Raw genomic sequence first — 27,671 nt, forward strand, 5'->3', positions numbered from 1 at the left:
CCGGGACCGGAAACTGGGCCGTAACCAGGGCAACCACAGTACCCAGCCTGCACTCAGTCATGCAAATCCTATAGAAAATAATTAACTTACAAATTTAAAACGCCGCTGCTGAATTTTGTGGCGCTTTTAAATAGCGTAAATTTTTTAAAAATTGTCGCTATTGGGGAATGGGAATATTGGTGCAACATTTAATTATAAATTGCGACGAGCACATTTGCCGTGCTTGCGTCCGGTTAAAATGTCAACATGAAGCAAGCTGTCTTGGCCAGCGGTATTGATAGATTGTGTTTATTTACAGTTACTAGGCCCGGCCTCGGAACTCTTCTCTTGTGTGGATGTACAGCCCGGAGGCTTTATCGCCGCCGTTCCGTTTCCGGTTGTTTACCGTTCGTCCGGGTGACGGGATTTTAACATTTTAAACTTTTCACTCGAAGCGCGGCGGGAGAGAAAAGGAAATGAAGCGGAACAGACGCGGCCGCTTTGTGTCGGTGGCCATGGCGCAAAAGATGGAAAGACTGTCCGAGGCTCAGCGCCAGCGCTGGGAGCGCACCGAGAGGCTGGGGCCCCAGGCCGGAGCTCCGCCAGGGGGAGCCGAGGGTCCGGGGCCCCAGGCTGGAGCTCCGCCAAGGGGAGCCGAGGGTCCGGGGCCCCAGGCCGGAGCTCCGCCAGGGAGAGCTAAGGGCCCGGGGCCCCAGGCTGGAGCTCCGCCAAGGGGAGCCGAGGATCCGGGGCCCGCTCCAGAGTCAGGTCAGTGCCTTCTCCTCTTTCCCACTTCTCCTCCTATCCCACTTTGAATGGACATCACTCGTCGCCCTTTCTAAAAGCCGAGGATTGTCCACCGCTCTGTCTGTCAGCTTGACTCCGTTCACACAACCTGCTTCGTGTGTGTGTGGCTGACTCCCCTTTCACCCCAGGAGCTGGGCTCTACTCTGGGGTCTGAGTGCAGCTTTGCCAGAGGCACCGTCTTTCTAACATGACATTAACCCATTCCACCGCTGCACCCTTTCCTTCTCCCCTATGTATTCTCTGAACGGAATGTTTTGGCTGCATAACGTGCAAGAAACAATACCTTCCACCGTATTCCAATAGATGTGGCAATAATAAATCAAAAGTCTGCCCATTCGGGTGGATGTCTGAGATCCTGTGGCACAGCTTGTAGAAAAGCAAGAGCATTAGTTAGCTGCCCTGTGGCCCTGCTTCCTAAATCTGTCAAATTCCCTTGCTCTTTATCACATTTATGTTTTGTGGAGCCTTGTTATGTCCAAATTAGATTACAAAACAATATTATTTGGACTTCAAAAGTTAATTGTAGAGCTCCAGGAGATCTGAAATGTATCACACAGCCGAGGTATACAAAGTTAATCCCAGAATTAAAGCTACCCTCAGATTTCTCACTGTTCAAAAGGAGAGTTGACAGCATCTCAAAGTTATGCTGTTAAATAACATTTGCTGCTTTTCTTTTTAGATTGGCGCACCTTGATCGCTGTTTGGTGCTGGCACCAGTGAGGTGCCGTCTGTACATTTAGACATATCTGACATGATTGCATTCTCCAGATCACTTAGAAGCACTGATTCGTGTGGAGAGCCTCATTGAGTCTCTGGTGAAGAACAATCCCAATAGTCCACTCCATTGTTCTTTCCTCCTTGGTAGCATGGTGGTTAGTACAGCTGCTTCACAGTGCCAGGGACGTCGGTTCGATTCCCAGCTTGGGTCACTGTCTGTGTGGAGTTTACACATTCTCCCGTGTCTGCGTGGGTTTCCTCTGGGTGCTTCAGTTTCCTCCCACATTCTGAAAGACGTGCTGGTTAGACGCATTGACCCAAACAGGTGCCGGACTGTGGCAACTAGGGGAATTTCACAGTAACTTCGTTGTAGTGTTAACGTAAGCCTTACTTGTGACTTATAAATAAACTTAACTTACTTCCCCATTCAGCACAAATTGTTGCTGTCTACTGCATGGCCAAATTTTAATCCAGTTCAACATGTTGCTGTCAATATTGGTTCAAGCCTTAGGCAGTAGACAATTGTTTGGAGAGTATCATCTGTCTCTGGAATTCTGGTCTACACATCAGTTATATCCTTTCTATCTAACAAATCCTTAATTTTCTCAAATTCAATTAATTAATTAGCATCTACAATTGCAAAAACAGATTTGTTTTCTGTAATTAACTCCTGACATTTAATATCGCTGATTAAATGTCAAAACAATTTCCTAAGGTAATGCTCTACAATTTGACAGTTAATCATCTTTTTCAAAATATGTGTCAAATTTTGAGTCTGGATAATCCTTTGTTATGAAGGATCATTCAAACTTGAAACATTAATTTTGTTCTCTTTCCATAGATGCTGTTTTTCTTCTATCTTCCAACATCCACAGTAATTTGCTTTTATCACCCTAGAATTTGAGAATGGCAATTTAGAAATATCATAAGATCTAGTATTTGCTAGATTCATTGAAATATTTAAAATATCTTTGTGTGCAAATTACAGTTCCGGTTTCTCACTGGAATGACAAAAATGGTTGAGTTGAAATATTTGCTTAACAGTGCAGTTCCCTAAAGTTATGCATTCTGTGAATAAATTTGCCATTTGATATTTTTGATTTCCATTGACTTTAGTATATCTTGAATTTTTTTATTGTACATTGGCTGCCTTTAGAATGATTTCTACAATATTGTCTATTTTTGAGTGCTACACAAGGTTTTCCAATATAAGTAGTTTACATTCATCTTTTCGACTGCTGAGAATATATTACGTTGTGTAAATTGAGGATAACACAGTATATCATAAATTCAGGTATCTAAAAAAATTTTCACAGGGGAAGCAACATTTAGTGAACTTTATCTTATTGAAAACTGATTTTCAGGGCATGCTTTATGTTATAATGTCTTTGAAAGTTCTATCTTTATAATGCTAATGCTAAACCTTGAATAGACGGGATACACACAACACTTTGGGAAAAATTAGACCGTGTACATCATTAAGAATGTGTAAAATGTAAATTCCTGTTTCAGGAAAACTGCATTAAAAGCTTCATATTTTATTTTTTTCAAGATTATTTGTTTAAAATAAATAATTTCCAAATTATTAGTACATTACATGATTGCAGTCGCTTTTTACAGAAAATATTTGATTAATCATAAACTGTAAATATTAAGCTACAAGTTCAATGCAAACACTTCTCCTAAATCAACTTCTTATCCATCTGATCAGCAGAAATAGGCACAATCGACTTATCCAAAAACGTATTTTAACTTCACTTTCTCTCTCTCTTTTACCATGAGGTACTACTCACTGTTCTATAACTCGTCACAGAATTTATATATATTCAGTGATATTGTATAGGATAAAGAATTTTATTGCAGAAAAGAGGTCCATTCAGCCCATTGTGTCTGCAGTGGCTCCTGAAAGAGCCATCCAGCTGGTCCCATTCTCCAGCCCTACCACCATAGTCCTCTAAATTCATTACTTTTATATATCCAGCTCTCTTTTGAAGCCTCCTATGGAATCCAACTCCACCACTCTCCATGGCAGCACACTCCGAATCCCACCAGCTCTCGGAGTAAAGAAATTTCTCCTCCTCCCACACCTAGCTCTCTTGCTGACCATCTTGAAATTGTGACCCTTTTCACTGATGTGCTAACTTGCTAAACAATATATCCTTCTTTACCCTCTCTCTCTGGGGCTTTAGTATCCTTCCTTAAATAAGGTATACTTCACAGAAACAAGCTTAACCAATCCATATCAGTGTTTGTGCTCTAGTCAAGCCTTCTTCCCTTTTCTGTCATATGAATATATCTTTATAACCACCCTTCTTTCTCATGTTTGATTACTTTCCTCTTGAATACATTCATACTATTTGCTTCAATCGCTCCCTGTGATAGCAAGTTCCACATTCTTACAGTTTTTTAGTCCTTCTCTAGGTGAAAGAGTTTGCTATTTTGATGTAGTTAGGAATTAAAAAAAAACCTGGAGTTAAGAATCTGCTGATGACCATGAAACCCCAGTGTTGATTGTTGGAAAAACCCATATGGTTTACCTATGTCCTTTAAGGAAGGAAATCTATCATCTTTACCTGGCCTGATCTACACGTAGCTCCAGAACCACAGGAATGGTTGACTCTCAACTGTTCTCAGGCAACTAGGGATCCGCAATAAATGCTGGCTAGCCAGCGACACGTGCCACGAACGAATAAAAAAAACATCAGCTGAGGCCTTTTATTCAACAATTCCTGATGTGTAGTGCTAGTTTCCAATCATGCAGCACTGCCAGCAAGATCAATTGTCTTTGTTCTATTTCTAAATACTATGGCTGGAATTCTCCAGTCCTGCCAGCAGCATATCCTTGTCCGCGTTTTTCTCGCCAGTGTGGGGTGACATCAATGGGAGTTCCCATTGACAGTAGCCAGAGAATCCTACTGCTAGCAAACAATGAGCCACCTCCCACTGGTGGGAAATACATGGCTGGAAGGTCAGAGAATCTCATCCTTTATCTATTCAATGAAGCAATGTGTTTTTCAAAACAGAGCTCTCAATTTAATGAGCTTTCCTTAGAGTGACAACTATGTGGCTGCATATGTTAAATTTCATGTTTATAAGTTTTATTCTAATTGTAAATACTAAGTGAGATTCTTAATATAAACGTGAATATTTGATTCCCAGCGTAATTTATTTTCACTGACAAAGCAGTTGACTTATATATTTGTATCCCGTTTCTCAATAGCTACTACACCTGTTGTTGTGACGACCAGCTACTGCCGTCTCTGTCATGGAAAGTTTTCCTCCAGGAGTCTACGTAATGTTTTTTCAAAAGTTCCTCTGATTGAGGCGAATCCAGAGATGCAGCGCAGAGCACAACAGACTTTTGGTGCTGATTTTCAGAAGTTAGTAGGAGTTGTGGTGAGGCAGGATCCCACTTTGCCACAATATATCTGTAGGAACTGTCATGCTCAGTTTTATAAATGTCGGAGTATCTTGAGAAACTACATTCAAAGAGTGAATACTTCACCAGTAGCTTCTGTGCAGCGTGGACAAGACGCAAGCAGGTACTTTATTTCACTGATTAAAAGATTACTGCACTCAATTTTCTATAGTTACCCAGTGTACATTGTTTATTGTGTATGCAACAAATCCAAGTACCTGTTGCATTCAAATAGTAAAAATGCAATATTAAAATTATCCAGGATTATTTAGCAACTCTAACCCAACTTTGTCATTAATTGACTGATGATCTTTAGGTGTCAAGGAATACCCTGTCCAGCTTGATATGGTGAAACATTTTGTAGGCCTTTTACAAAGCTGAAACCCAAATGTTTCTGCCTTTGCATATCAACCCAACATATTTTTGGAGCACAAGTGGTTGGGCCTTCCTTTGCATTTTTTTGGATAGATTTTGAAGTTCTGCATGACTAATCTGCTCCATTTTCTGGGAGGAGGTGTTACATTAATGAACTGCGGAAAGCCATAGGACGTGGCATACCTAGAGTTCTAAAATGATTTTGATAAAGTTCTATTACAAAGGATTACTAATTATTTTCAAGGCTTTGGGGAACAAAACCTTGCAATGAATAAGATGTCGTAAATGATAATTTGCATACATTTTGTTTACTGTGTTAGAGTGATGATGTGATGTGGATATGCCAACGTTGGACTGGGGTAAACACAGTAAAAAGTCTGACAACACCAGGTTTCAGTCCAACCGATTTATTTGGTATAGCTTTCAGGTTAGCCCCTGATGAAGGGGCTAACCCGAAAGCTATACTATCAAATAAATCGGTTAGACTGAAACCTGATGTTGTCAGACTTTTTACAGAGTGATGATATACCAGAGCTTAGAATGATAGAATCCTACAGTGTAGAAAGAGACTGTTTGGCCCATCGAGTCTGCAGCAACTACAATCCCACCCAAACCCTATCCCCATATCCCTATAGATTTACCCACTAATCCCTCTAGCATATGCATCCTGGGACACTAAAGGGCAATTTAGAATGGCCAATCTAGAATGACCAATCAACCTAGCCTGCACATCTTTGGACTTGATGTAGAGACCATGATTGTTTCTGATTTGTGTCAACCTTCACTCAATGCCACTCTTGCCTCTGACTCAAAAAGTTATAGGTTCAGAGATATAATTTCTGTTGGTACTTAACAGTGGTTAGCACTGCAGCCTCACAATGCCAAGGACCTGGGTCCAATTCCTGGGTGCCTGTGGAGTGTGGCAACTACGGAATTTTCACAGTAGCTTCATTGCAATGTTAATGTAAGCCTACTTGTGACATTAATAAATGAACTTTAAAACTTTAAACACTTCAGTGCAGTACTGAGAGACTGCTGCACTAGTGTATGTACCATCATTCATATAAGGTGTTAAACCAAAGCTCTAACTGTTGTCTCACATGAATAAAGATATTTATTTTATAGCTTGTTCAGTGACTACACAGGGCACAAACTGGCTGCAAAGTCACCCTACATTGCAATCATGATTGCACCTATGACTGTGAAATGCTCTGGGACATCCTAAGGTCATGAAAGATACCAAAAGAACTCTTCCGCTTTTTGAGTAGTGTCATGAAAACACTTTTATTCATGTCTGAGCCAACACCGGTCCCTCAAACAGCACTGTTACACTGGTGTTGTTTCAGGGACCAGTGTTGGCTCAGACAATGAACTGGACATTTGAATAGGGCCATGAGATCCTTCACATCCACCTGAAAGAGTACATAGAGCCTCTGTCTTAACATTATTAAGAAGGGTTGGATTTTAGAATTCATTTGGATTGCTGAATTAAAACTGAAAAATGTCCCTCATCGTCTGATTTTCTATGATCTTGTTTGGCATGTTCATCATTCTTGTTGCTATCTTCTGTTGCTCCCTGAATTTCAATGCATCAAATTAAAAATTATTATTCTGTTACAGAATAATTTTATTCTTTGCCCTAATTTGTGTCTGCTGCTTTCTCCTGCCTTTCCATCTTGTGAATTCCTTCCTCCTCTTTTCAACTGCATCCCCCGTTCCATCCATTTCACTATCTGTAGGCAGAGGCAATTGCTGCTTCTCTCAATGGGAGTTTTCAACCAAGCTGTGGTTTCCCCTCTGTGAAGTACCTTGGAATGTTATCTATGTCAGAGGTGTTATATAAATGCAAGTTGTTGTTCAGATTATAGAAATTATTGACAGATGCAACGTTTTAATATAAAAAAATTGAGCCTTTGCGAATACATTCATTTATTTTCAAAACCCTGAATGTAGACATTACAGGCAGGATTTTTCTTGCCCCTCGCAGCATATTTCGTGGAGGCAATGTGCTGGTGTGATCTTACGATCTCGCCATTGTCAATGGGGTTTCCCATTGAATGTACCCCTCACTGCTGGTAAATCTATGGCGGGGTATGTTACCGGCAAGACTGTAAGACTCCGCTGGTGTGAATGGCAGCAAGATTTTAGCGAACAGCTCAGTGGTACACATTATATAATCAGTTATATCCCAACAATTGTCAGTTGTCTGCATTGTTCAAATGCTGAAAGCTAGATGTTTTGCAAATTAGATTAGTTTTTCCACAGCGGTTCAGCTTGAAACTATGACAGTGATGTAGGAAAGCCCATCTATGACATAAACAAACCTTCTCCCCATTGATTCTTCCATATCTTTTAGTTTTACAGGAGTTTTCAATCTCAGTTGGATATAATGCTTCTATTTTATTTTATTGTTGTAGATGTGTTGCAGCAACAAAGTCATCATCTTTGCAATCACTTTCACAATCTCCATTAGACAATTCCATCTCTGGTAAGTGAATCACAGTATCAACTCTACTTCAATTTACTGTGCATAGAACAAAATACCTATGAACAACAACAACTTGCATTTATGAAGCACCTTTAACATAGTGCAGTGTATCCGTTGGCACCCTTTTCTATCTGAAATCTGTCAGTCTTGGTCATGGGAGTGTCAATTCACCCAGCATTCGCAGCCTCTTAGGGGAGAGAGTTCTAGATTTATTGAAAAGTTCTGCCCCATTTCACTGCTGAATTGGCCTGACTCGAAGTTGAAAGTTATGACCTCTTGTCTGGATTTCCCCACCAAAGGATATTGATTCCCTTTAGCCACCCTAGCATCTCAATATAAGGTTATGGGCCAAGTGCTGGGAATGGGATCAGAATAGTTGGATGCTTTGTCTTCAATTAGCACAAACTCAATTGACCGAAGAGCCTTTTTCTGTGCTGTGTACCTCTATGAAATCACAGAATAAATTTTCTTTCTCGATGCTTGTATCAGCCATTGGGAAACTGCGTTTCCAGATGAGTAAAATTGCTTACAGATTCAAAATGATGAATCAGCATATATTACTTATAATAAAAACTCCTGATTCATGTTTCTAATAATTTGACCCATCATCTTCTCCATCCCACTTCTCCTCCCCAGCCACACTTCAGAATGCGTGGGATTTATAAACATAGAACATAGAACATTACAGCGCAGAACAGGCCCTTCGGCCCACGATGTTGCGCCGACCAGTTTAAAAAAAAACAACAACAATGACCCACTAACCTAAACCAATCCCTTTTCGTCCATAAACCTATCCACAGACCTCTTAAACGCTCCCAAACTAGGCGCATTTACAACTGCAGCAGGCAGGGCATTCCAATCCCTCACCACCCTCTGGATAAAGAACCTACCCCTGACATCTGTCCTATAACTACCCCCCCTTAGTTTAAAGCCATGCCCCCTCGTGCTAGATTTTTCCATCAGAGGAAAAAGGCTATCACTATCCACCCTATCTAAACCTCTAATCATCTTATATGTTTCAATAAGATCCCCTCTTAGCCACCTTCTTTCCAGCGAAAACAACCCCAAATCCCTCAGCCTCTCCTCATAGGATCTCCCCTCCATACCAGGCAACATCCTGGTAAACCTCCTCTGCACCCTCTCCAAAGCCTCCACATCCTTCCTGTAATGTGGGGACCAGAACTGCACACAGTACTCCAAGTGTGGCCGCACCAGAGTTGTGTACAGTTGCAACATAACGCTACGACTCCTAACTTATGTTATGGTTCTTTCAATAAATAGGATTTTGCTCTGTTTTCAGCTGATATTGTTTTATACATCTGACACAGCTAATTTTGTCAGGCTTTTAGCAAATATAAATAATTTCCTATCAATTTTTATCTCATCACAACATCCTCTTCTCTTCCAACCCTCACTCCTACCCAGGCTGTACTTGGAATTGTGTGTAATTTTTGTTTACACAAGCCAGGGCAGATGTTCCAAATAGCACTGCTGCCTCACAGTGCCAGGGATCCGGGTACAATTCCAGCCTTGGGTCACTGTCTGTGTAGAACTTGCACGTTCACCCCGTGTCTGCATGGATTCCCTCTAGATGTTCTGAATTCCTCCTGCACTCCAGAGATGTGAAGGTTAGTTGGATTGGGCATGCTAAATTGCCCCCTAGTGTCCCATGATGCGTAGATTAGCAGGATAAATTTGTAGAGTTATGGGAAATTGCCTAGGTGTATTCTCTGTTGGAGATTTGGTGCAGACACAACAAGCCAAATGGCCTCCTTTTGCACTCTGGATTCTATGAAAAGCATGATACAGCAGATGCTGGAAATAATGAAATAAAAAGAGAAATTGTTGGAAACGCTCAGCAAGTGGGGAAGCATCTGTAGAAACAGAGTTAACATTTCTGGTCAGTGACCTGCTTCTCCAATTGTTAAGGTTGCAACTTTTGAGGAAATAGTACTTACCTTCCTGTGAAAAATGAATTTAAGCAGTTGCTGCCTGCCAAGGTCACAGGAATGAGTTTTTACATCTTGCCGAAATCAATCTACAATCACTAAAGCTGTTCTAGCTTTACAGACCAAACCTGGGCAAACATGAATATTACATGAATTGTCAGCTTAACGTGGGAGGAAAACAGAGCACTTGGGGGAAGCCCACACAGACGCAGGGAGAATATGCAGACTCTGCACAGACAGTGACTCAAGCCGTGAATTGAACCCAGCTCCCTGGCATTGAGGCAGCAGTGCTAACCACTGTGCCATTGTGCAGCCCAACAGTTAGCATGAGACCAAGATGAGGAGAGCTTTATTCACTGAGAGTTGTGAATCTTTGAAACTCTATTCCTCAGGGCTGAGAATGCTCAGTTGATAAGTGTCTTCAGAACAGAAATCAATAGACTTTGGAGCACTGAGAGAATCAAAGTATATGAGGAAATGTGGTGTGAAATTGCAGTAGATATAAAATTTGAGCCATAATGTTGTTAATCAGCAGAGCAGGATTGACGGGTTGAATGACCTATTCATATTTCTTATGTTCTTGCAACAATTCCATGTCGCATGGGTCTTATTGTCTAGTTGTTTCAGATGTAGAATTATTACAAAGTTCAATTTCATTTGAAAATTGTTAAGAGTTTGTGAGATGTTTAATGCTATAGGTTTGCTGGTATCTGAATAATTGGAGAAACTTTTTCAGTTTGTATCAAGTTTATTGTATAGGCAGAAGTAGTCAAGAATTAGGTTGTGTCTAAAAATAAACATTACTGTTGGTTTGTGGTTCATCACCTGAAGAAACAAGTAGATTATTTAGCCAAAAGACATACTGTATCTAATTAGTGTTAAGATCCTTAATAAAAACTGTACCATTTTAAGTTTCCTTGATTATTACACTGCCTTTTCAATTTTGTTTTAGATTGAGGAAGTCTGAGGAAACCCTCTACTTTAGTATTTGTTCCCTTATCATGTACTGAATTTGACAATTGGGATTTCATGTGCTGCTAATTGGTTTTAATAAATCTGTTATTAAATATGATTCAACCATCTTTTGAGGTCAATGCAAAAACATTTGCCAAGAGGGTAACTGCTTTATCAGGATTACTGCATTAATTGTTTCTGGTGTAAAAGGTAAAAATGAAATAATTTTGATAGGTTGAATAAACGTGCTTTATATTTGTGGACATGGTACAATATTTTACCTATTTTTGAGCCTATTTAGCCCCTTTCAGTAAGAGCTACTTTATTCCTGTGATAAGCTTATTCCCAATTGATTAGCTGGACAACTAATACATACGGAGAATGAAAGCTGCATGAATTGGAATTTGCTTATGAAATACCCTGGCATCTTCATCTTACTGCCATCATTCGGAGCAATATTCATTTTGCATTGTTATTTGTTGAATTGCAATAAAGTATGAATATCTAAATAAATGTGCAATAATTAAATAGTGTTATTTTAAAATCTGTTTTCAGTTGCATTTTTTTATCATTTCTCTTACTTTTAGATGATTTTAAACGGATGTTAAATGACGGTGCCGTAAGTGCAAGCCCACAATGTCTACAGGTTTTGGTCACATGGGCTCACCATCATGGCAGCAGCTGTGGGTCTCCACCAAATGTACAGAGTGTCTTATCTGCAGCATATCGCGGAGTAGTTGGAGCAGTATGGGGATGTCCAGAGGGCCATAGTTACATCCTGAATGTGCATTCAAATCACAACATTGCACTGAATGAGGGACAGTGTCCACACAAGAAGAAAAATGATTCAAAGAAAGAGGAAATTGTGGGAAGCACCTTACCTCTACCATCTCATAATGGAGCAGGTACTGAAAATGGTGAGGGTAATTCTATCGCTAAGCTTCAACCAGTTCCAGTGTCGCTATGGTCATCTGACACTCAGCCTTGTATATACAGTGGAGTTACTTCACAGCCAATAGATGCGGACAATTCAGAATGTCTCTTGAGCAAAGATATGTTTTTGCTCATAGATCCTGATAATACTGAGTGCTCCTGGGGAAAAGGTCAATTACAGGATGCTACACGGACATTAAATTCAAAAGGTAAGAAATGCCAACTTATGGTTGGTAATTTTGGTATTATACAATTGAAATTGGAATTTTCAAAACAACGAGGGTCATCAAGTACAAAGGTTTGAAAACCCAAGTTCACAGTAACACCTCAATGCAGATGTTGGGATTGCTCCACTGTTACAACCCTGTTCTTCTGATCAGGTATTATTCTTGCTATGTAATAGGGAGGACAAATCAGCAGTGTTACGAACATTCAGCTTTCCTTTTAAACTGGAAATGTCATTTACGATTTTCAGAAGAGTGGAGACTCGGTTCACAGTGCTCTACTGCAACTCAATTTGAGGCACTCTTTCTTTCAATTTCCAGAATAAAATAAATCTGAATAGCTGAACATTGAAAAAACATATTTCATATTCAATATTCCATTGAAAAAGTCCAGTGTAGGTTTTATTTAACGCGTACATCTCCTGTACTTTGAGCTTCTATGGTACAAATACCATTGAAATGAGTTTTGTATCGATAACATGTATCTGTGATGGACCCTGTTTCAGGCTGTTTAAGAAATCGATGAGCTGCAGAGTGCCAGGAACATTGGTACTAATAGAAACTTGTAAAATTGGCACTGTGTGGTTCACAATAGAGACCAAAATTAGCAAATCCTTAAAAGAAGACAAATTAGGGACAGTCAGCGTGGACTTATAAAAGGCAGATTTTGAAGGTCTAATTATTTTTAGGAAATCAGTGTAAAGTGAACATAGTTGTTTAAAATTACGTTTGAAAGGACAAGTAATGGCAGCGCAAATCTTTCAAAGACTGTGACTGTGACTCAGATGCACAAGGTCTTTCAATTCATTCAAGGGATTTGGCCTTTGCAGCTAGGCCAGTGTTTGTTGTCCATCCCTATATGCCTTTGAACTGAATGGCTTGTTAGACCATTCAGAGGATGCTTAAAAGTCAGCCACATTGCTGGAGTCACACACAGGTCAGACCGGATAACGTCGGCAGATTTCTTCCCTAAAGGACATTAGTGAACCAGATGGGTTTTTCCGACAATTGACAATGGTTTCATGGTCGCCATTAAACTTCTAATTCCAGATTTTTATTTAATTCAGATTTCACCATCTGCCGTGATGGAATTCATTCCCGGAGCTTTATCCTGGGTCTCTGGATTGCTAGTCCTGTAACAATACCACTGCCTCCCCAGTGTTTTGTTTAGGTTCAAAGTAGAAGGAGAAATTAAAAGTAAGTGGAGCAGTGACATGAATTTAGGAGAAAGTACATTAACCTGAAGCCTGGGAATGATATATCGTGTAAATTTATTGGGTACGGTTTGTGTGCCAATGAAACATTTGCAAACTGTTGGACTACATTGCTGATCGAGTGTCAACCCCTTAAAAATATGACTTAATCTTTAGAAATGAAGAGATCCTTCAAAAATATTAAAGTTGCAATGGTGGAATATTGAAAAATCTTGCCAGTTGGTTGAGGAATGGAATTAATTTTTGTAAATTTTGTAAAGTTTTTGACATTGTAATGTTAGCCCTGGTCAATCATCTAAACCAAAATGGTACAAATGAATGATCTCAAGAATGATCTGAAGAATGGCTTTACTCATAACCGATCTTGTAACCTGACTGAATACGTACCTTGCATTGAGAAAAGTCATTTCGGAGTTAAAGTGTGTATCACCTGGAACCACAATATTACAGTACTCGTTTTAATGAGCATTGTGGCCTTGGAAATATCTCTGCCTACTTTAAATATGAGAAGGATTCGTGGCCTCAGGTTGACTCCTGCAATTTCTAAATATCACAAATTGAGAAAATATTACTAATTTTAAATGATAGTAATTAAAGAAGGAGAAAATGTTACCTTGTTACCAGTAAATGCATGATTGATGCTTCATAATAAATTTCATTATGGGAAGTGTACTATGCTGATTTTAATACTGTTCTGTGGCCATTGACTACCCTTCCTGTCACCGTAACTTTTTTTTTCACTTCTCATCCAGTAGATCAAATTAATTGCAACAAAGCGTCATGTTCTGTAAAGGATGATATTGCAGATGGGTTAGAATCCAGCGATCTCTCTGACAGGTAGGCTATCATTACAATTAGTGTTAATATATGGTAGATAAATGCTTAGTTGACGTGTTTCAAGCACCACCTTGGACTTTACTTTGATTCACTGCAATTGGGCACTAGCACCAGAAACATTGTGATTTAGTCTGCTGAGAGTGCTAGAATTCTACACATTTTTTGAGTAATATGATTTTGTATAAACTTTTAATGCTTTTAATTCATATTTCAAAGTTTTGCATAAAAACAGCATAAATTTCAGTGCTCTGGCAATTAACGTCTAAAAACTGGGCTTGATTTAGAGCTCATAATGATAAATCAGTGTCACCATAATGGAGCAAATTGCTTAAAATCTGGTAGGTCCTGTGAGTGTACTTATTTTTCTTTTTACTTTAATTCCCAAGATCGTGCTGGAGTGAGGCAACTTCTTGTAAGCTGTGTCCAGCGTACTCTCTAATGCTATCTTTTAGTCTCATTCTGTGCTTCTAAAACTTCACTCTAACTCTTTTTACTCTCTTGTTTCCTTATCTATAAATGATATGCTTTGCATAGCACGCAAGAAACAATACTTTTCACTGTACGCTAATATGTGACAATTATAAATCAAATTTAAAAAAAACATTGGTTTAATTTCAAATGTTTTAATTTCTGTTTGGTCCATTTAGTGTCCTCGTCCTCATCTTTTGGTTTTTATTGTTTCTATTTCTCGGACTTGGAAATCCTCAAACTGCAGCATGTTAAAATTTGTTTGATCTTTCTCTACTTTCCAGTGCTTTTATTATTACCATTATCTTTTATTCATGGAATTTCAATAATTGGAGCTTCCATTTGAGCAATGATCCAATGCGAAGCTGCTTTGCTAGGTTCTCTTTGGAGCAACCAGATGAAACAAGGTTAAAGTTTTAATGTTTATTATTGTCACAAGTAGGCTTATGGTAGCACTGCAATTAAGTCATCGTGAAAATCCCCTTGTCACCACATTACAGCACCTGTTTGGGCACACTGAGGGAGAATTTAGCATGGCCAATGCACTTAACCAGCACGTCTTTTGGACTATAGAAAGATCCAGAGCACCTGGAGGAAATCTATGCAGACACAGGGAGAACATGCAAATTCCGCACAGACAGTAACCCAAGCCAGGAATCGAACTCGGGTCCCTGGCACTGTGAATGAAGCAGCAGTACTAACCACTGGAAGTGAGGCCATTCACATTGAGGGGAATGTGGCATATTGCATTGTTTTTCCAGTATCCTATCAACTATTCTCTGTTAACTGTGCTCATGAATCTTACTAATTCTACTTTTCTAGGTATTTGTCAAGTGAAGATGATGATGGGGAGGACAAGGTTAAGAATGGTTCTCCAGATGAGTCTTTTCAGCCATATTGGGAGAAGAAGTGAGTCCTGGTGAACGTGACATGTTCCTTTTATCGGAACAAAATGGTTTCAGTTTGAATATAAGGGCTCTAAGAAAACATTTCACTGTCAATTATTGTAGTTAAAATTGATATATGTTGGGCTAAAGTATTTTAATCTTTACAAACAAACACTCAATATTCCAATAGTTTAGTATTAATATCAACTGCACCATGTATTTTGTTTACCTAATCTTAAAGGAGCTGTATTTATCACTTGTTTACAGAGTTCTTTCAGTATACTTCTCTAATTCAGTTGACTTTGCCTTCCATAATGGTCTGGCTCTGAATAATTGATGCAATAATTCATCTACTTTTTATGTCAATGTTTCAATTATTGTGTAGAAAGTGGTGTTTTGCTGCAGGAAGATAGAAGCTCATTCATATTAAAAAGGCGACAGTCTGCTCGGATAAGTGACCTCCAAGGCAGTCTTTAATCTGCACAACAATGCAGAATCGCTGAGCAGGAACTGAGCCAAGTTCCACACTCATGAGGGCAGCCATAACCGGGATCTTGGATTTATGTCATGCTACACGTAACCCCAGCATACTGTTTACTGTTCTGTGGGGTGGGGTGGGGAATATCATCCCCACTGTCCTGTTTTGACACCATGAACACCTTGATTATTTGTGATGATCTTTCTGCCTGAATTAGTTTGCATAGTGTTTAGCACCATCTTAACTCTTTGATTATTTGTAATTATCTCTGTGCCTTAAATTATTGGTTCTTAGTTCATCCCTTCAGTTATTATACAGCCTGTCAACACTTTACACATACTGATTATACTTAACTGCTTGCATTTATCTATTAGCCCCAGTGATTACCTGTAAAGACTTGTTATTCAGTCAACCTACACTGCACCATCCGTTGACACTTTTGATCACCTGTATCGGGCTATCTTTACTCTGCCTATGTACTCTGTGTCTGTGTGCCTCTCTCCACTTGACCTGACGAAGGAGCAGCACTCCGAAAGTTTGTGATTTTCTCACAGGCTGAAAATAACTGCACTGGCTGATTCTTTTATACTTGTATGCAGTGATCCAGATGCCACATAACTTTCAGGCTCAGAGTTGAAACTTTTGTCTTTGAAGAAGGAATTAGACATAAAAATCAACTACCTGTCTGTAAACACTCAAAATTCACGCACATGGCAATTGATTATATCATCACTTTTTGGTTCAATTTTTAACATTTTTCAGCTCAGTTTGGAAAAAGAAACTGTTGGGTGATTGAACTGATGTTTTTTTTTCTTTTCAGTAAAGTACCAACTAAGAAATGTGATAGTAAGGAAGTGAAGAAAACACCTGGACAAAAACGCGGACGAAAACCAAAGTCAAACTCTGAAAGGTACTGATGGTAATTCTCCTGGAGAGCGAAGGTGGTTAAACAATGTTCTGTTTCAATGCAAATGTCTTTCCTTAGGCACCAAAAGCAGTAATCTTATAGTAAAACTTGAAATACACTTTGGGTATGGTTGAATGAGGCTAGAAATTGATTTGTTTCAATTTATGATATTAAAGAAGATTTTATTCTCCAAGGTTTAATTTATTTCAGTTTGTGACATTAACTAATGCAGAGTTCATAATTCTGAAGATGCATTGAAGTTGCTCATTATTGAGTCACATGCTATATTTGTCTTCAAACAACCTAGTTTTCTGTTCTTTGGGGGTTTACCTCCCTTTACCTTACGTTAGTAACCAGGCACAAACATGCATTGATGAAGAAAAGAAGATAAATCAAGAAAGAAGGTTCCAATATTTGCCAAACTTTGCTCTGTAACAGAGGTAGCCAACATAAACAGAAAGTTAGCTAACAGTTTCAGGATTATCTCAATATAATGCATGCCTCGTGGCCAAAAAAAACATCGTCACAAGAAATAACTACTGAAACAAAGATGAGCAAAGCAACATGTGTCCATTTTGTGTGGTGTTAGTAATTCTTTGGAGTGTTAGAAACCTGGATGTTACTCTGTATGGTTATTGGATGCATAATTTGTATGACCCTATGGCATATATCCGGTGTTTTTCAGAGAAGACTTTCCCACCATGTACCGCTGTCAATACAAGGGCTGCTGTGCTGTTTACAGAGGGGCTGATGGACTGAAGGTAAAATTATGTTCTAGACAAAGTGGTCAAGTGCAGATTTTAAAGCTTCAAGCTTTTCAAGTGTTAGCTTAGCTCACTTAGTAACACATTGGGCTCTTGATCAAAGAACCGTAATTTTAAACCCTAAACCAGTATGAACGTATAATCTAGAGTCTAGACTGACATTCCAATTCAATACTCAATCTAGTATTTAAATGATCTGAAAGAAATCATTTCATGTGTTTGAAAATTCACACTGGCCGAAGTAGCATGATTCTACTTGTCTTTTGAGCAATTGGGATTGATAATACAGCAAGACTAATGAACTGAGAGCCTGGATTACTGCATAGGATTATGATGTAATTACAGAGACATGGTTGAAGGAGGGACAGGATTGGCAGTTTAATATTCAGGGATATTGTTGATTTGGACAGGACAGGTGGGGAAACAAAAGCGGTGGAGGGGTTGCATTGCTGATTAGGGAACAGATCACAACTGTGGAGGGATCCTGTAGTGAGGCAGTATGGGTGGAGCTCAGGAATAAGACGGGTGAAATCACAATGTTGGGAGTATACCTCCCAACTGGCCGCAGGAGACAGGGGCAGTTGTGTAGTCAGATACTGAAAAGGTGCAAAAAAAAAAGCAGTTGTGATGGGTGACTTTAATTTCCCCCACAGTGACTGGGAATCCCTTACACCTGGGGCTCAGGTGGAGAGCAATTTGTTAGATGGGTCCAGAAGGGCATTTTTATAAAGTATGATGACAATCCAACCAGGGAGGGAGCCATACTAGACTTGGTATTGAAGAATGAGCCAGGCCAGATGATCAGTGTTTCAGTGGGGGAGCATTTTGGGCTTAGCAACCATAATTCCATAAGATTTCAAGTAGTCGTGGATAAGGACAAGAGGGCCCTTGGGTGAGGGTGCTTAATTTGGCAAGAGTCAATTAAATCCTAATTAAACAGGAATTGGGGAATGTGGATTGGCAGTGCCTATTTGAGGACAAATCCACATGTGAGAGGCTTTTGGTTGAAGTGCAGGACAGGCATTTCCCTGCAAAAATGAAGGATAAAAATGGCAAGGTTCAGGAACCATGGATGACAAGGGAAATTGGAAGTTTAGTCAAAAGGAAAAATGAAGCATATGATAGGCCCAGGCATCTAAAAAAAGCTGACGATGCCTTTAAGGAGTACAGTGAAAATAGGAATGAACTTGAACATGGAATTAGGAGGGCCAAAAGGAACCATGAAGTGTCTTTAGCAGACAGGGTTCAGGAGAATCCCTAGGCTTTTTATGCATGTATTAGGGCCAAGAGAGTAGCAGGAGAAAGACTTGGCCTATTCGAGAACAATGTAGAGAAGTTGTGTGTAAAACCACAGGAAGTAGATGAAATCCCTAATGTGTACTTTGTATTAGTATTCACCAAGGAGGTCAGGAATACAGGTGTGTGAATGCTCTTGAGAATGTCAAAATATTAAAGGAGGAAGTTGTTCAGTATTTTAAATTGCATTGGTAGACAAGTCCCTAGGGCTGGATGGGATCTATTCCAGGTTACTGTGGGAGGCAAGGGGAGAAATAGCGAGACCTTATCAGAATCTTCCCATTCTCTTTGACGAGATTCCAGAGGGGACTGGAGAATAGCCAATGTTGTTCCCTTGTTTAAGAAAGGAAGCAGGGATAATCCAGCAAATTATAGGCAGGTGAGCCTGACATCAGTGGTGGGGAAGCTTTTGGAGAAGATACTGAGGGACAGGATATATGCACACTTTCAGAAAAATGGAGTAGTTAGTGACAGGCAGCATGGTTTTGTATGGGGAAGGTCACGTCTCACCAACTTGATTGAGTCTTTTGAAGAGGTGACTAAGAAAATTGATGAGGGAAGGCCTGCATGTAGTTTATATGGACTTTAGTAAGACGTTTGACAAGGTCCCACATGGCAGACTGGTACAATTAAAATCACATGGGATTCTGGTTAGATGGATACAGAACTGATTTGGGTATAGAAGAGAGAAGGTTGTTTTCAGAATGGAGATCAGTAGCTAGCAGTGTTCTGCAGGGATCAGTGCTGGGACCTCTTGTTTGTAGTATAAATCTGGGGGGAAAATGTGGGTAGGCTGATCAGTAAGTTGCGGATGACACGAAGATTGGCGAAGTGTCTGATAGTGCCGGGGATTGTCAGAGAATACAACAGGATGTAGATAGATTGGAGACTTGGATACAGAATGGCAGATGGAGTTTAATCTGGACAAATGCAAGTTGTTGCATTTTGGAGGATCAAATTTAAGTGTGAATTATACTGTAAATGGCAGAATCCTTAGGAACATTAACATACAGAGGGATCTGGGATTATCGGTTCGCAGTTCCCTAAAAGTGGCAACAGAGGTGGACAAGGTGATTAAGAAGGCATATGGCATGCTTACCTTTATCAGCCGGGGCATTGGGAAATCAGTTGAAGCTATATAAAACCTTTGTTAGGCTGCATTTGGAGTATTGCATGCAGTTTGGAGAGGGTGCAAAGAAGGTTCACCAGCATGTTGCCTGGTCTTGAGGGTGTTGGCTATGAGGTTGAATTAACTAGGATTGTTATCACTGGAAAGACAGAGGCTGAGGGGAGACCTGATAGAGATCTACAAAATTATGGGAAGTATAGACAGGGGGGATAGTCAGAGGCTTTTTCGAAGGGTGGAAGTGTCAATTACAAGGGGGCCCAGGTTCAGGGTGAGAGGGGGAACATTTCGGGGAGATGTGTGGGATAAGTTGTTCACGCAGAATGGTGGGTTCCTGGAACATGGTGTCAGAGAAGGTGGTAGAAGCAGGCACATTAGCAAGATTTAAGAGGCACCTGGATGGGTAAATGAATAGGGAGAAAATAGAGGGATATGGACTGAGAAGGTTTCTTTTTTAGTTAGGGCATCATGATCGACACAGGCTTGGAGGGCTGAAGAGCCTGTTCCTTTGCTGTATTTTTCTTTGTTCTTTAGGACCCTCTCGTTCAGACTAATGGTGTTCTGGGATTTGGGGTACTCTGGTACTAAATATAAAAAGTGTAAATGAGCATTGTATTTTTTTAATGAGTAATTGCTTTTTGCTTTAGAAACATATAAAGGAACATCACGAAGAGGTGCGTGAGCGCCCCTGTCCCCACCCAGGATGTAACAAAGTGTTTTTAATTGATCGATATCTTCAACGCCATGTGAAACTCATTCATACAGGTGAGTAAATGACTTATCAATAGTGCTCTTATATAAGCGCTTTGACTATATGGTCGCCATATTTCCCCTCAGTTACTGGTGACCGTGTTCTCCAATCTGGTGGACAAAAACAGGTTCAAACTGGACCATTTGAATGGCAGTGGAATTTCTGGTTGGGTCTAGTGCCAAATTTAATCGATTACTGATGCACAGGTGGCACAGTGGTTAGCACTGCTGCCTCAGTGCCGCGGATCTGCTTTCAAATCTGGCCTCGGGTCACTCTGTGGGGTTTGCATATTCTCCCGGTGTCTGCATGGGTTTCCTCCCACAGTCCAAAGGTTAGATTGATTAGCCGTGCTAAATTGACCCTAGTGTCAGGGGGATTAGGAGGATAAACATATGGGGTTATGGGAATAGGGCCTGGGTGATATTGTGGTCGGTGCAGTTTCGATGGGCTGAATGGCCTCCTTCTGCACTGTAGGGATTCTGTTCTAAGTTAAAATCAGATTGTTACTATTTATATGTCAAAGCTTGGAGGGCAGAAATTCCTCGAGTATCCTGGATCTACCTGCATAACTGGTGCAGGTTGTTGGCAATTCCAGGTATTATGATATTTTATCTTGGAGTCTTTTCAATGCCATCATAAATGTAAGAATCTTATGCTGCATATGTTGAGAGACTTGACCAACTTTTTACAACAGGTTTATTTTTCCTGTCTTTCTGCATGTAAACTTGGCGAATTAGATAATGGAACAAGGTATAAATTAGTAAAAGGGCAAGTTCAGTAATAATATCAGCAGTTGTTGTTCATGTGGAATGATCAGTACGTGAAAAGATCTTCTGAGTTGGGCAGTGGAGACAACAACTCAAGTCAGGAGGCAGTTGATTTGATGGGGGGAAAACTATAGCTTTCAGTGGTAAATTAATTCAATGGGCCAAATGGCCTGCTTAATCATATCCTTCACCTGTAGTAAATATAGATAAGTTCAGTTCTTCAAGAAGTTAAAATGTACCATCTCACCTATTACTCCACTGTACAATGTCTGTCCAGTTTGTTAAGAAACTTGAAATGTTTACTACATTAAATATGTTGTATAAATGCAATCAGTGTGCATGATATGATCTTGATGAATAGAATACACGCATTTGCATCATACAGTTGTTGTGAAAATTAAAATCAATTGTTAATGTTCCAATGTCATCTTTAAAATATTGCCAGATTTTACATCTGCCATTTTCAGTGTGAAATTGAGTTTTCATCTGAGGACTCTGCTTGTTACATCCTGGGTTGTGGTTTCAAATCCATATTAATTTTTTTCAGAAGAAAGAAACTACATTTGTGATGAATGTGGACAAACTTTCAAACAGAGGAAGCACCTATCAGTTCACCAAATGCGGCATTCAGGGGCAAAACCTCTACAGTAGGTACCCAGTGGAATTCAGAATGATTATAGCGTTATTTTTCCTGTCTTTCCACATGTATGTGGAAAATAATTAGAATATAGGCCTTGGTAAAAACTGGTAAAAGTGCAGGTTCAGGAGATGCCCAGAAAGATCAATATCTAAAAGAACTTTGAGTGGAGGCAGGATGGCACCTATTAGCATACATGTCAAATGTTCATATTGCACTCTTGTTTTGGTGGGATAGATTTTGTAGACTTGGTAGATAACTTTGCAGCAAGGGAAATGTTAAATAATCCCTCACTCACTGTATTGAACAGTGGTTGTGAGCCATCAGAAAGCATGAGAAAAAGAAAAAAAATAAGATTTTTAAATCAGGATTCACTGATTTTCCCAGTCTGCATTTTTTTTTCAATTCATGAATTCTCCATTGTTGGCTCATTAATAACCCTTGTTTTTTGCAAAATGATCATTCTTCTGCTTTGTTTGAAGAACAACTTCAGGAAGTGTGGTGGAGGAAGTGCCCCTGTTTACATCAACGGGGATGAAGTGGAAATGGTCGAGGGCTTTACGTTTCTAGGTGTCCAGATCGCCAACAATCTGTCCTGGTCCCTCCATGCCAAAGTTATAGTTAAGAAAGTCCACCAATGCCTTTACTTTCTCAGGACGCTAAGGAAATTTAGCATGATTGCTATGAGTCTCACTAACTATTACAGATACACCATCGAAAGCATTCTTTCTGGTTGTATCCCAGCTTGTTATAGTTCCTGCTCTCACTAAGACCGTAAGAAACTACAAAGGGTTGTGAATGAAGTCCAATCCATCACGCAAACCAGCTTCCCAACCACTGACTCCTCCTACATTTCCTGCTGCCTCAGAAAAGCAGCCGGCATAATTAAGGACCCCATGTACCCCAGACATTCTCTCTTCCACCACCTTCCGTCGGGACAAAGATACAAAAGTCTGATGTCATGTACCAACCAACTCAAGAACAGCTTCTTTCCTGCTGCCATCAGACTTCTGAATGGACCTATCTTGTATTAAGTTGCTCTTTCTCTACACCCTAGCTATGACTGAAACATTACATTATGCTCCCTCTCCTTTCCTTTATGCACGGTATGCTTTGTATAGCATGCAAGAAATAATACTTTTCACTATACCAATACATGTGACAATCAAGAACAGAAACTACTTACTTGGGAGACATTTTCAAGACCCTGCTCCATTGGTAGGACCATGCATACAGTAAATGAAAACAAGTTGCAGGCAGTTCCTCCAGTTTCTGAAATTAATTTATACCAGCCGCAGACAATTTTGCCCTCTTAGGGGAATATTATATGGAGGAATTGGGAAGGAGGCTGAAGCATTGATAGTGATTTTGAAAGCAGAAAGGGAAGAAGTAAAGTGGAAAGATCTGGGAAAGGGATTCAGAACAACAGGAGCAGCTGGCTGAACAAAATTACTCCCAATAGCAGAAGCATTGACGATGGCGAACAACAAATAACCAGTTGCTTCGGAGAAGCCAAGCATGAGCGTTAACATAGAAATGTAGAGGCTACCTTGAAAATGTGAAAAACACTAAATTAAAGAACCTAATCTCATTGTTCCAGCTCTTCTCACAACATGTTCTATAGCCTAGTAGGTAGGGATATCATCGGTGCAACTTGTGGGCCAAAGGGCCTGTTTGTGCTGTAGTTTTTCTATGTTCTAGAACAGCTATAATTACAAGGATAGGACCAACGTTCCCAGCAGGGTTGGTGTCATTATTTGAATGCCAGCCTCAGTAACATCTAAAGAATAGCTACTTTTCTTTTTCAGGAACCTAATATGATTTCTTTTTCCTCCTTCTGCCTCTAGATGTGAAATCTGTGGTTTCCAGTGTAGACAGAGGGCATCGTTGAAATACCATATGACTAAGCACAAGGCAGAAGCTGAACTGGATTTTGCTTGTGACCAATGTGGAAAGCGGTTTGAGAAAGCCCATAATCTGAATGTTCACATGTCCATGGTTCACCCCTTGACCCAGAACACAGATAAAAGCAAACCAGCTGAATGTACTGAAACAGAACAAAACCAGCTAAGTGCAGAGACATTCATAGAGTGGGAACCCAGTTAATGTACAGCCACTCAACTGCTAGCAGAGTGAAAAGGAGATACAAATTTGCACCTTCAGTCTTTGTCTTCAGTGGCAGCAAGCTCTTCATCTGAACAGAGAATTCATGAATCAGTGCCACTTTTTGCTTGTTTGACAAGAAACACACAAAGGTTTAATCAGAACACATTGGAGATACTTCTTGGTTACACTGCTTTCCTTTAAAAATGGAGCTTAGTTGCATACCTATTTGTTCTGAAAAAAAATTGCCAAATCATTTCAAGGTTGCATTACACATTGTAGGTTGATTAGTTTTCTGTAGCCAGTAAGAACTGTTAAACAGATAAGTACGTGATGACTGAATGGGCTGAAACACTAAATCGATATCACCAATACCAACAATGACACAGAAACAGCTTTTAAATGCTTAAAACAGAGTGCTGTGAGGTGTTTTGGCTGATTGCTTCTGATGGCCCTTCAATCAATACAGTTTAAGTTTGAATAAAGACTATTTTCTTAGGTTATTCAGTATTGGGGTTGTTCAGAGTGGGTGAAAGCTCTCAAATAAAGAGGAGGAGAAAACATGAAAGAGAATCATACCTCTACCTGTTTTTGAATGTGGACTCTTATCCAAAACTGCTAACCAACAATTACTCTAAATGTGCAGTAAATCTTTAAATTCTTAGTTAGTTACTGGCCAGTCCACATCCACCCATAGTTACATTTCAAAAAAAATTGGCCAGTCAGGCTCGGCCACTTCGTTATTCTGGTAGTTGGGTCAGTTAGTTTTCAGGGGAGGGGAGGAGAAATAACTAAATATGGACATTCCTGTGTGGTGGTGAATGCTATTTATTTTAATTAGGGGAAGTGGAAGAAATAATGTAATTGAATGTAGCTGAAACTATTTTGTCAGTACAGTTCTGTAAAGCAACTGACCCAAACTGAACAGTACATAAACTCCTGGCTCACCTAGAATAACATCGTTCTCTTCCCTCTAAATTTTTAGTGGTACATGAGATCTCGAGTACTTGAGTATTTTTTTCCATGAATCTTAAATTGCCGTTTTCATACAAGCATTTCACTTTAAGAAAATTTGCTGATTAGCAGAGTCTCAGCAAATATGTTTCAGCGGTTTTGTGTAACTGTTTACATTGCACAACGTAAGAGTGGCTGTGTATGTGTGTAACTGATTTGGAGGTTGCTTTTATATTTAATTTGTAAGTGTGTAATATATGGAACCTCTCTATAGTCCCAATACTTTACGGGAGTAAACCTAATTTAATTCTGTAACATTTGAATAGGGATAATAAATGATCATTTCTAATACAGACAATCAGTTGAAAATAAACTTCCTTAAAATTTTTTATTGGAAAATACAATTGGCAGTACCTGGTGGTACCTTCTGCAACATTAAGGACTACCGACCTTATCTACACAGTTCAAAGACAACGAATGATACATTCTAAGAATCATTAAATCTGACAATGGTATTTTAAGTACACAGGTTTTGCAATCAATATGTGCAATTTTTAAAAAAACTTGACAAACAATACTTTTACCGTCTGCAACAGGAGGTTTGTGCTTAACATGAACAAAATCATGCCTATTCTGATTTTCTTTAGGCAGTTAATTCAACAACTGACTAAAATTAGAGAGCAAAATTATATACAAATGATTGATATTACAAACCAATTTCTGTAAGATATGTTCTGACTAACCAAAGTAATTGTATGACCAGCTTACTGATGAGACCCTGAGTAGGTTTGTATTTATGTTTAAAAATTTAATTACAATGCCTTGCTGTATGAAGTTTCCTTAAATATCATTTGTAACACATCACAATTTTAAATCCACACCAGGAATTAAACTGATTCATAGTCAAATGAAAACACCAGAATCAGATGCAGAAGGTAAAATTATTCTTGCCAATTTTTCACAACCAGAGAAATATCATATCCTATTCAGCACATTATACCTAATGACAGTTCTGCAGACTATACTCCCAGTTACCACTGGTATGTTACTTTTTGCAAGTTTGTTATGCAATAGGTTAGTTGACACAGTTGAATCCAGATGCAAGATTGACTTTAGTTTTACAAGAATAATATGGTTGGAATGTTAAAACTGCCCACTAAAGAGGCAGTGTTTAATAAAGCAGCCAATGACATTTCAATGATCAGTTAATGTTATAGCACAAATTACTTGAACCAATTCTCTGCATATTTCAAAATACAAGCAAATGAGTTCACTTTTTCAATAAAGCTCAAGAAAATTCTGCAGTGCTTTTGTATGCATTTTAAATTGAGAAATCGTAGTGTGGCATCGTACTATTAAAAAAATGATGAACAATGCAAATTTAAGAGTCATTCAATTTGTAGCCCAGAAACCTTTTGATTGTCACTGGCAAGTGAACATGCAGAGTTTTTTGTTTTTGTATGAATGCTAAAATGTGTATCGATCTAATAGTTAATCATTTTCGACACCTTGAGAAGCAACCTTGTAAAACTGCAACCATGCTAAATGTGAATCGGGCCACTCTTATTCTTTATAGAATAGTTGGTTCCAAGTAGAGTTCATCACCAGCGCAGAGCTGCAGATGATGGTTAAGTGCAGCTTTCAGCTCTGGGTCAATGTCCTTACAAGCAGCCTGTAGCTAACAAAGAAAACAATGACTTTTATTAAATCTTGTACTGTATGGTGAAGCATATGTTACAAAACATTGGCGCCAATAGTCACATGAGAGAACACTGAGTAACAATATTGTAACTGCACTTCACTTGTACTTTTAATAAGCTGGCAAAGTTTAGTCCAGTAGTTTTTAAATCTGTGGGAAACCTTTTGCAAACGTTGATAAGCCAGTGATCACTTTCATGGCAGCAATAGCTTTGACAGTCAGGATCTTCAGCCTTCTGCCCAACCACCCTCTCCTCTCCTCCACGCCCCCCCCCCCCCCCCAAACCTCCGGTCAAGCCCCAATCTGCAGCTGTTGTCAAGGGATAAGAGACTTTGTTTGCTACTTACTCCTGTCTCTTAAACCAGAGAGCCTGCTATAGGAAGGATGTTATTAAAATGGAAAGGATGCAAAAAATGATTCACGAGGATGTTACTGGGACTGGAAAGTTTGAATTATAAGGAGATGCTAGATAGGGTGAGACTTTTTTCCTTGGAGCATAGGAACATGAGGGGTGATCTTAGACGTTTATAAGATCATCAGGGGCATAGATAAGATGAATAATCAAAATCTTTTCCCCAGGGTAGGGGAGACCAAAACTAGAGGGCATAGGTTTTAATCTGAGATGGGGAACTTTTTCCTCACATTGGGTGGTGGGTATATGGAACAAGCTGCCAGTAGAGCTGGATACAATTACAACATTTAAAATACATTTGGACGGATACATGGATGGGAAAGGTTTAGAGGGATATGGGCCAAACATAGGCAAATGGTATTAGTTCAGTGTAGGAAACCTAATCGGCATGGACAAGTTAGACTGAAGGACCTGTTTCTGTGCTGTATAACTCTATAACTATGAAACTTGGAATAGGGAAAATTAAGCAGGTCCCTGTTTAGCTATACCCTTTTATCTATTGCCAGCATAGGCAATCCACTTCCGCT

General features: G+C 39.5%; 2 protein-coding genes across 5 annotated transcripts in view; one reads left to right on the forward strand and one right to left on the reverse strand.

Moving 5' to 3' along the window:
• Window positions 1-27: 27 nt before the first annotated feature.
• On the forward strand, window positions 28-26,528 carry znf276 (zinc finger protein 276). 4 transcript variants are annotated; one of them, XM_080186867.1, is made up of 12 exons: window positions 28-747; window positions 4,724-5,045; window positions 7,714-7,784; window positions 11,275-11,604; window positions 11,758-11,829; window positions 13,811-13,895; window positions 15,186-15,272; window positions 16,549-16,638; window positions 17,321-17,396; window positions 20,469-20,586; window positions 21,887-21,986; window positions 23,824-26,526. In XM_080186867.1, the coding sequence occupies exons 1-12, from the start codon at window positions 456-458 to the stop codon at window positions 24,080-24,082; spliced, it is 1,902 nt and encodes a 633-aa protein (XP_080042993.1). In that variant the 5' UTR covers window positions 28-455; the 3' UTR covers window positions 24,083-26,526. The 4 variants fall into 4 exon arrangements, with proteins under 4 accessions (XP_080042993.1, XP_080042992.1, XP_080042990.1 ...); XM_080186866.1 differs by having other exon boundaries at window positions 11,275-11,829; window positions 21,890-21,986; window positions 23,824-26,528; XM_080186864.1 differs by having other exon boundaries at window positions 11,275-11,829; window positions 13,814-13,895.
• Window positions 26,529-26,586: 58 nt separating this feature from the next.
• The window catches only part of fanca (FA complementation group A), a 101,947-nt gene continuing 100,862 nt past the window's right edge, over window positions 26,587-27,671 (reverse strand). Inside the window, exon 43 of the mRNA XM_080186869.1 lies at window positions 26,587-26,711. Within this exon, the coding sequence (XP_080042995.1) occupies window positions 26,604-26,711 (108 nt within the window). The 3' untranslated portion in view covers window positions 26,587-26,603. The remainder of the gene's footprint in view (window positions 26,712-27,671) is intronic.

The sequence above is a fragment of the Carcharhinus amblyrhynchos genome, chromosome 4, assembly GCF_965287045.1.
Source record: "Carcharhinus amblyrhynchos chromosome 4, sCarAmb.v2.hapA, whole genome shotgun sequence".
Taxonomy (NCBI): domain Eukaryota; kingdom Metazoa; phylum Chordata; class Chondrichthyes; order Carcharhiniformes; family Carcharhinidae; genus Carcharhinus; species Carcharhinus amblyrhynchos.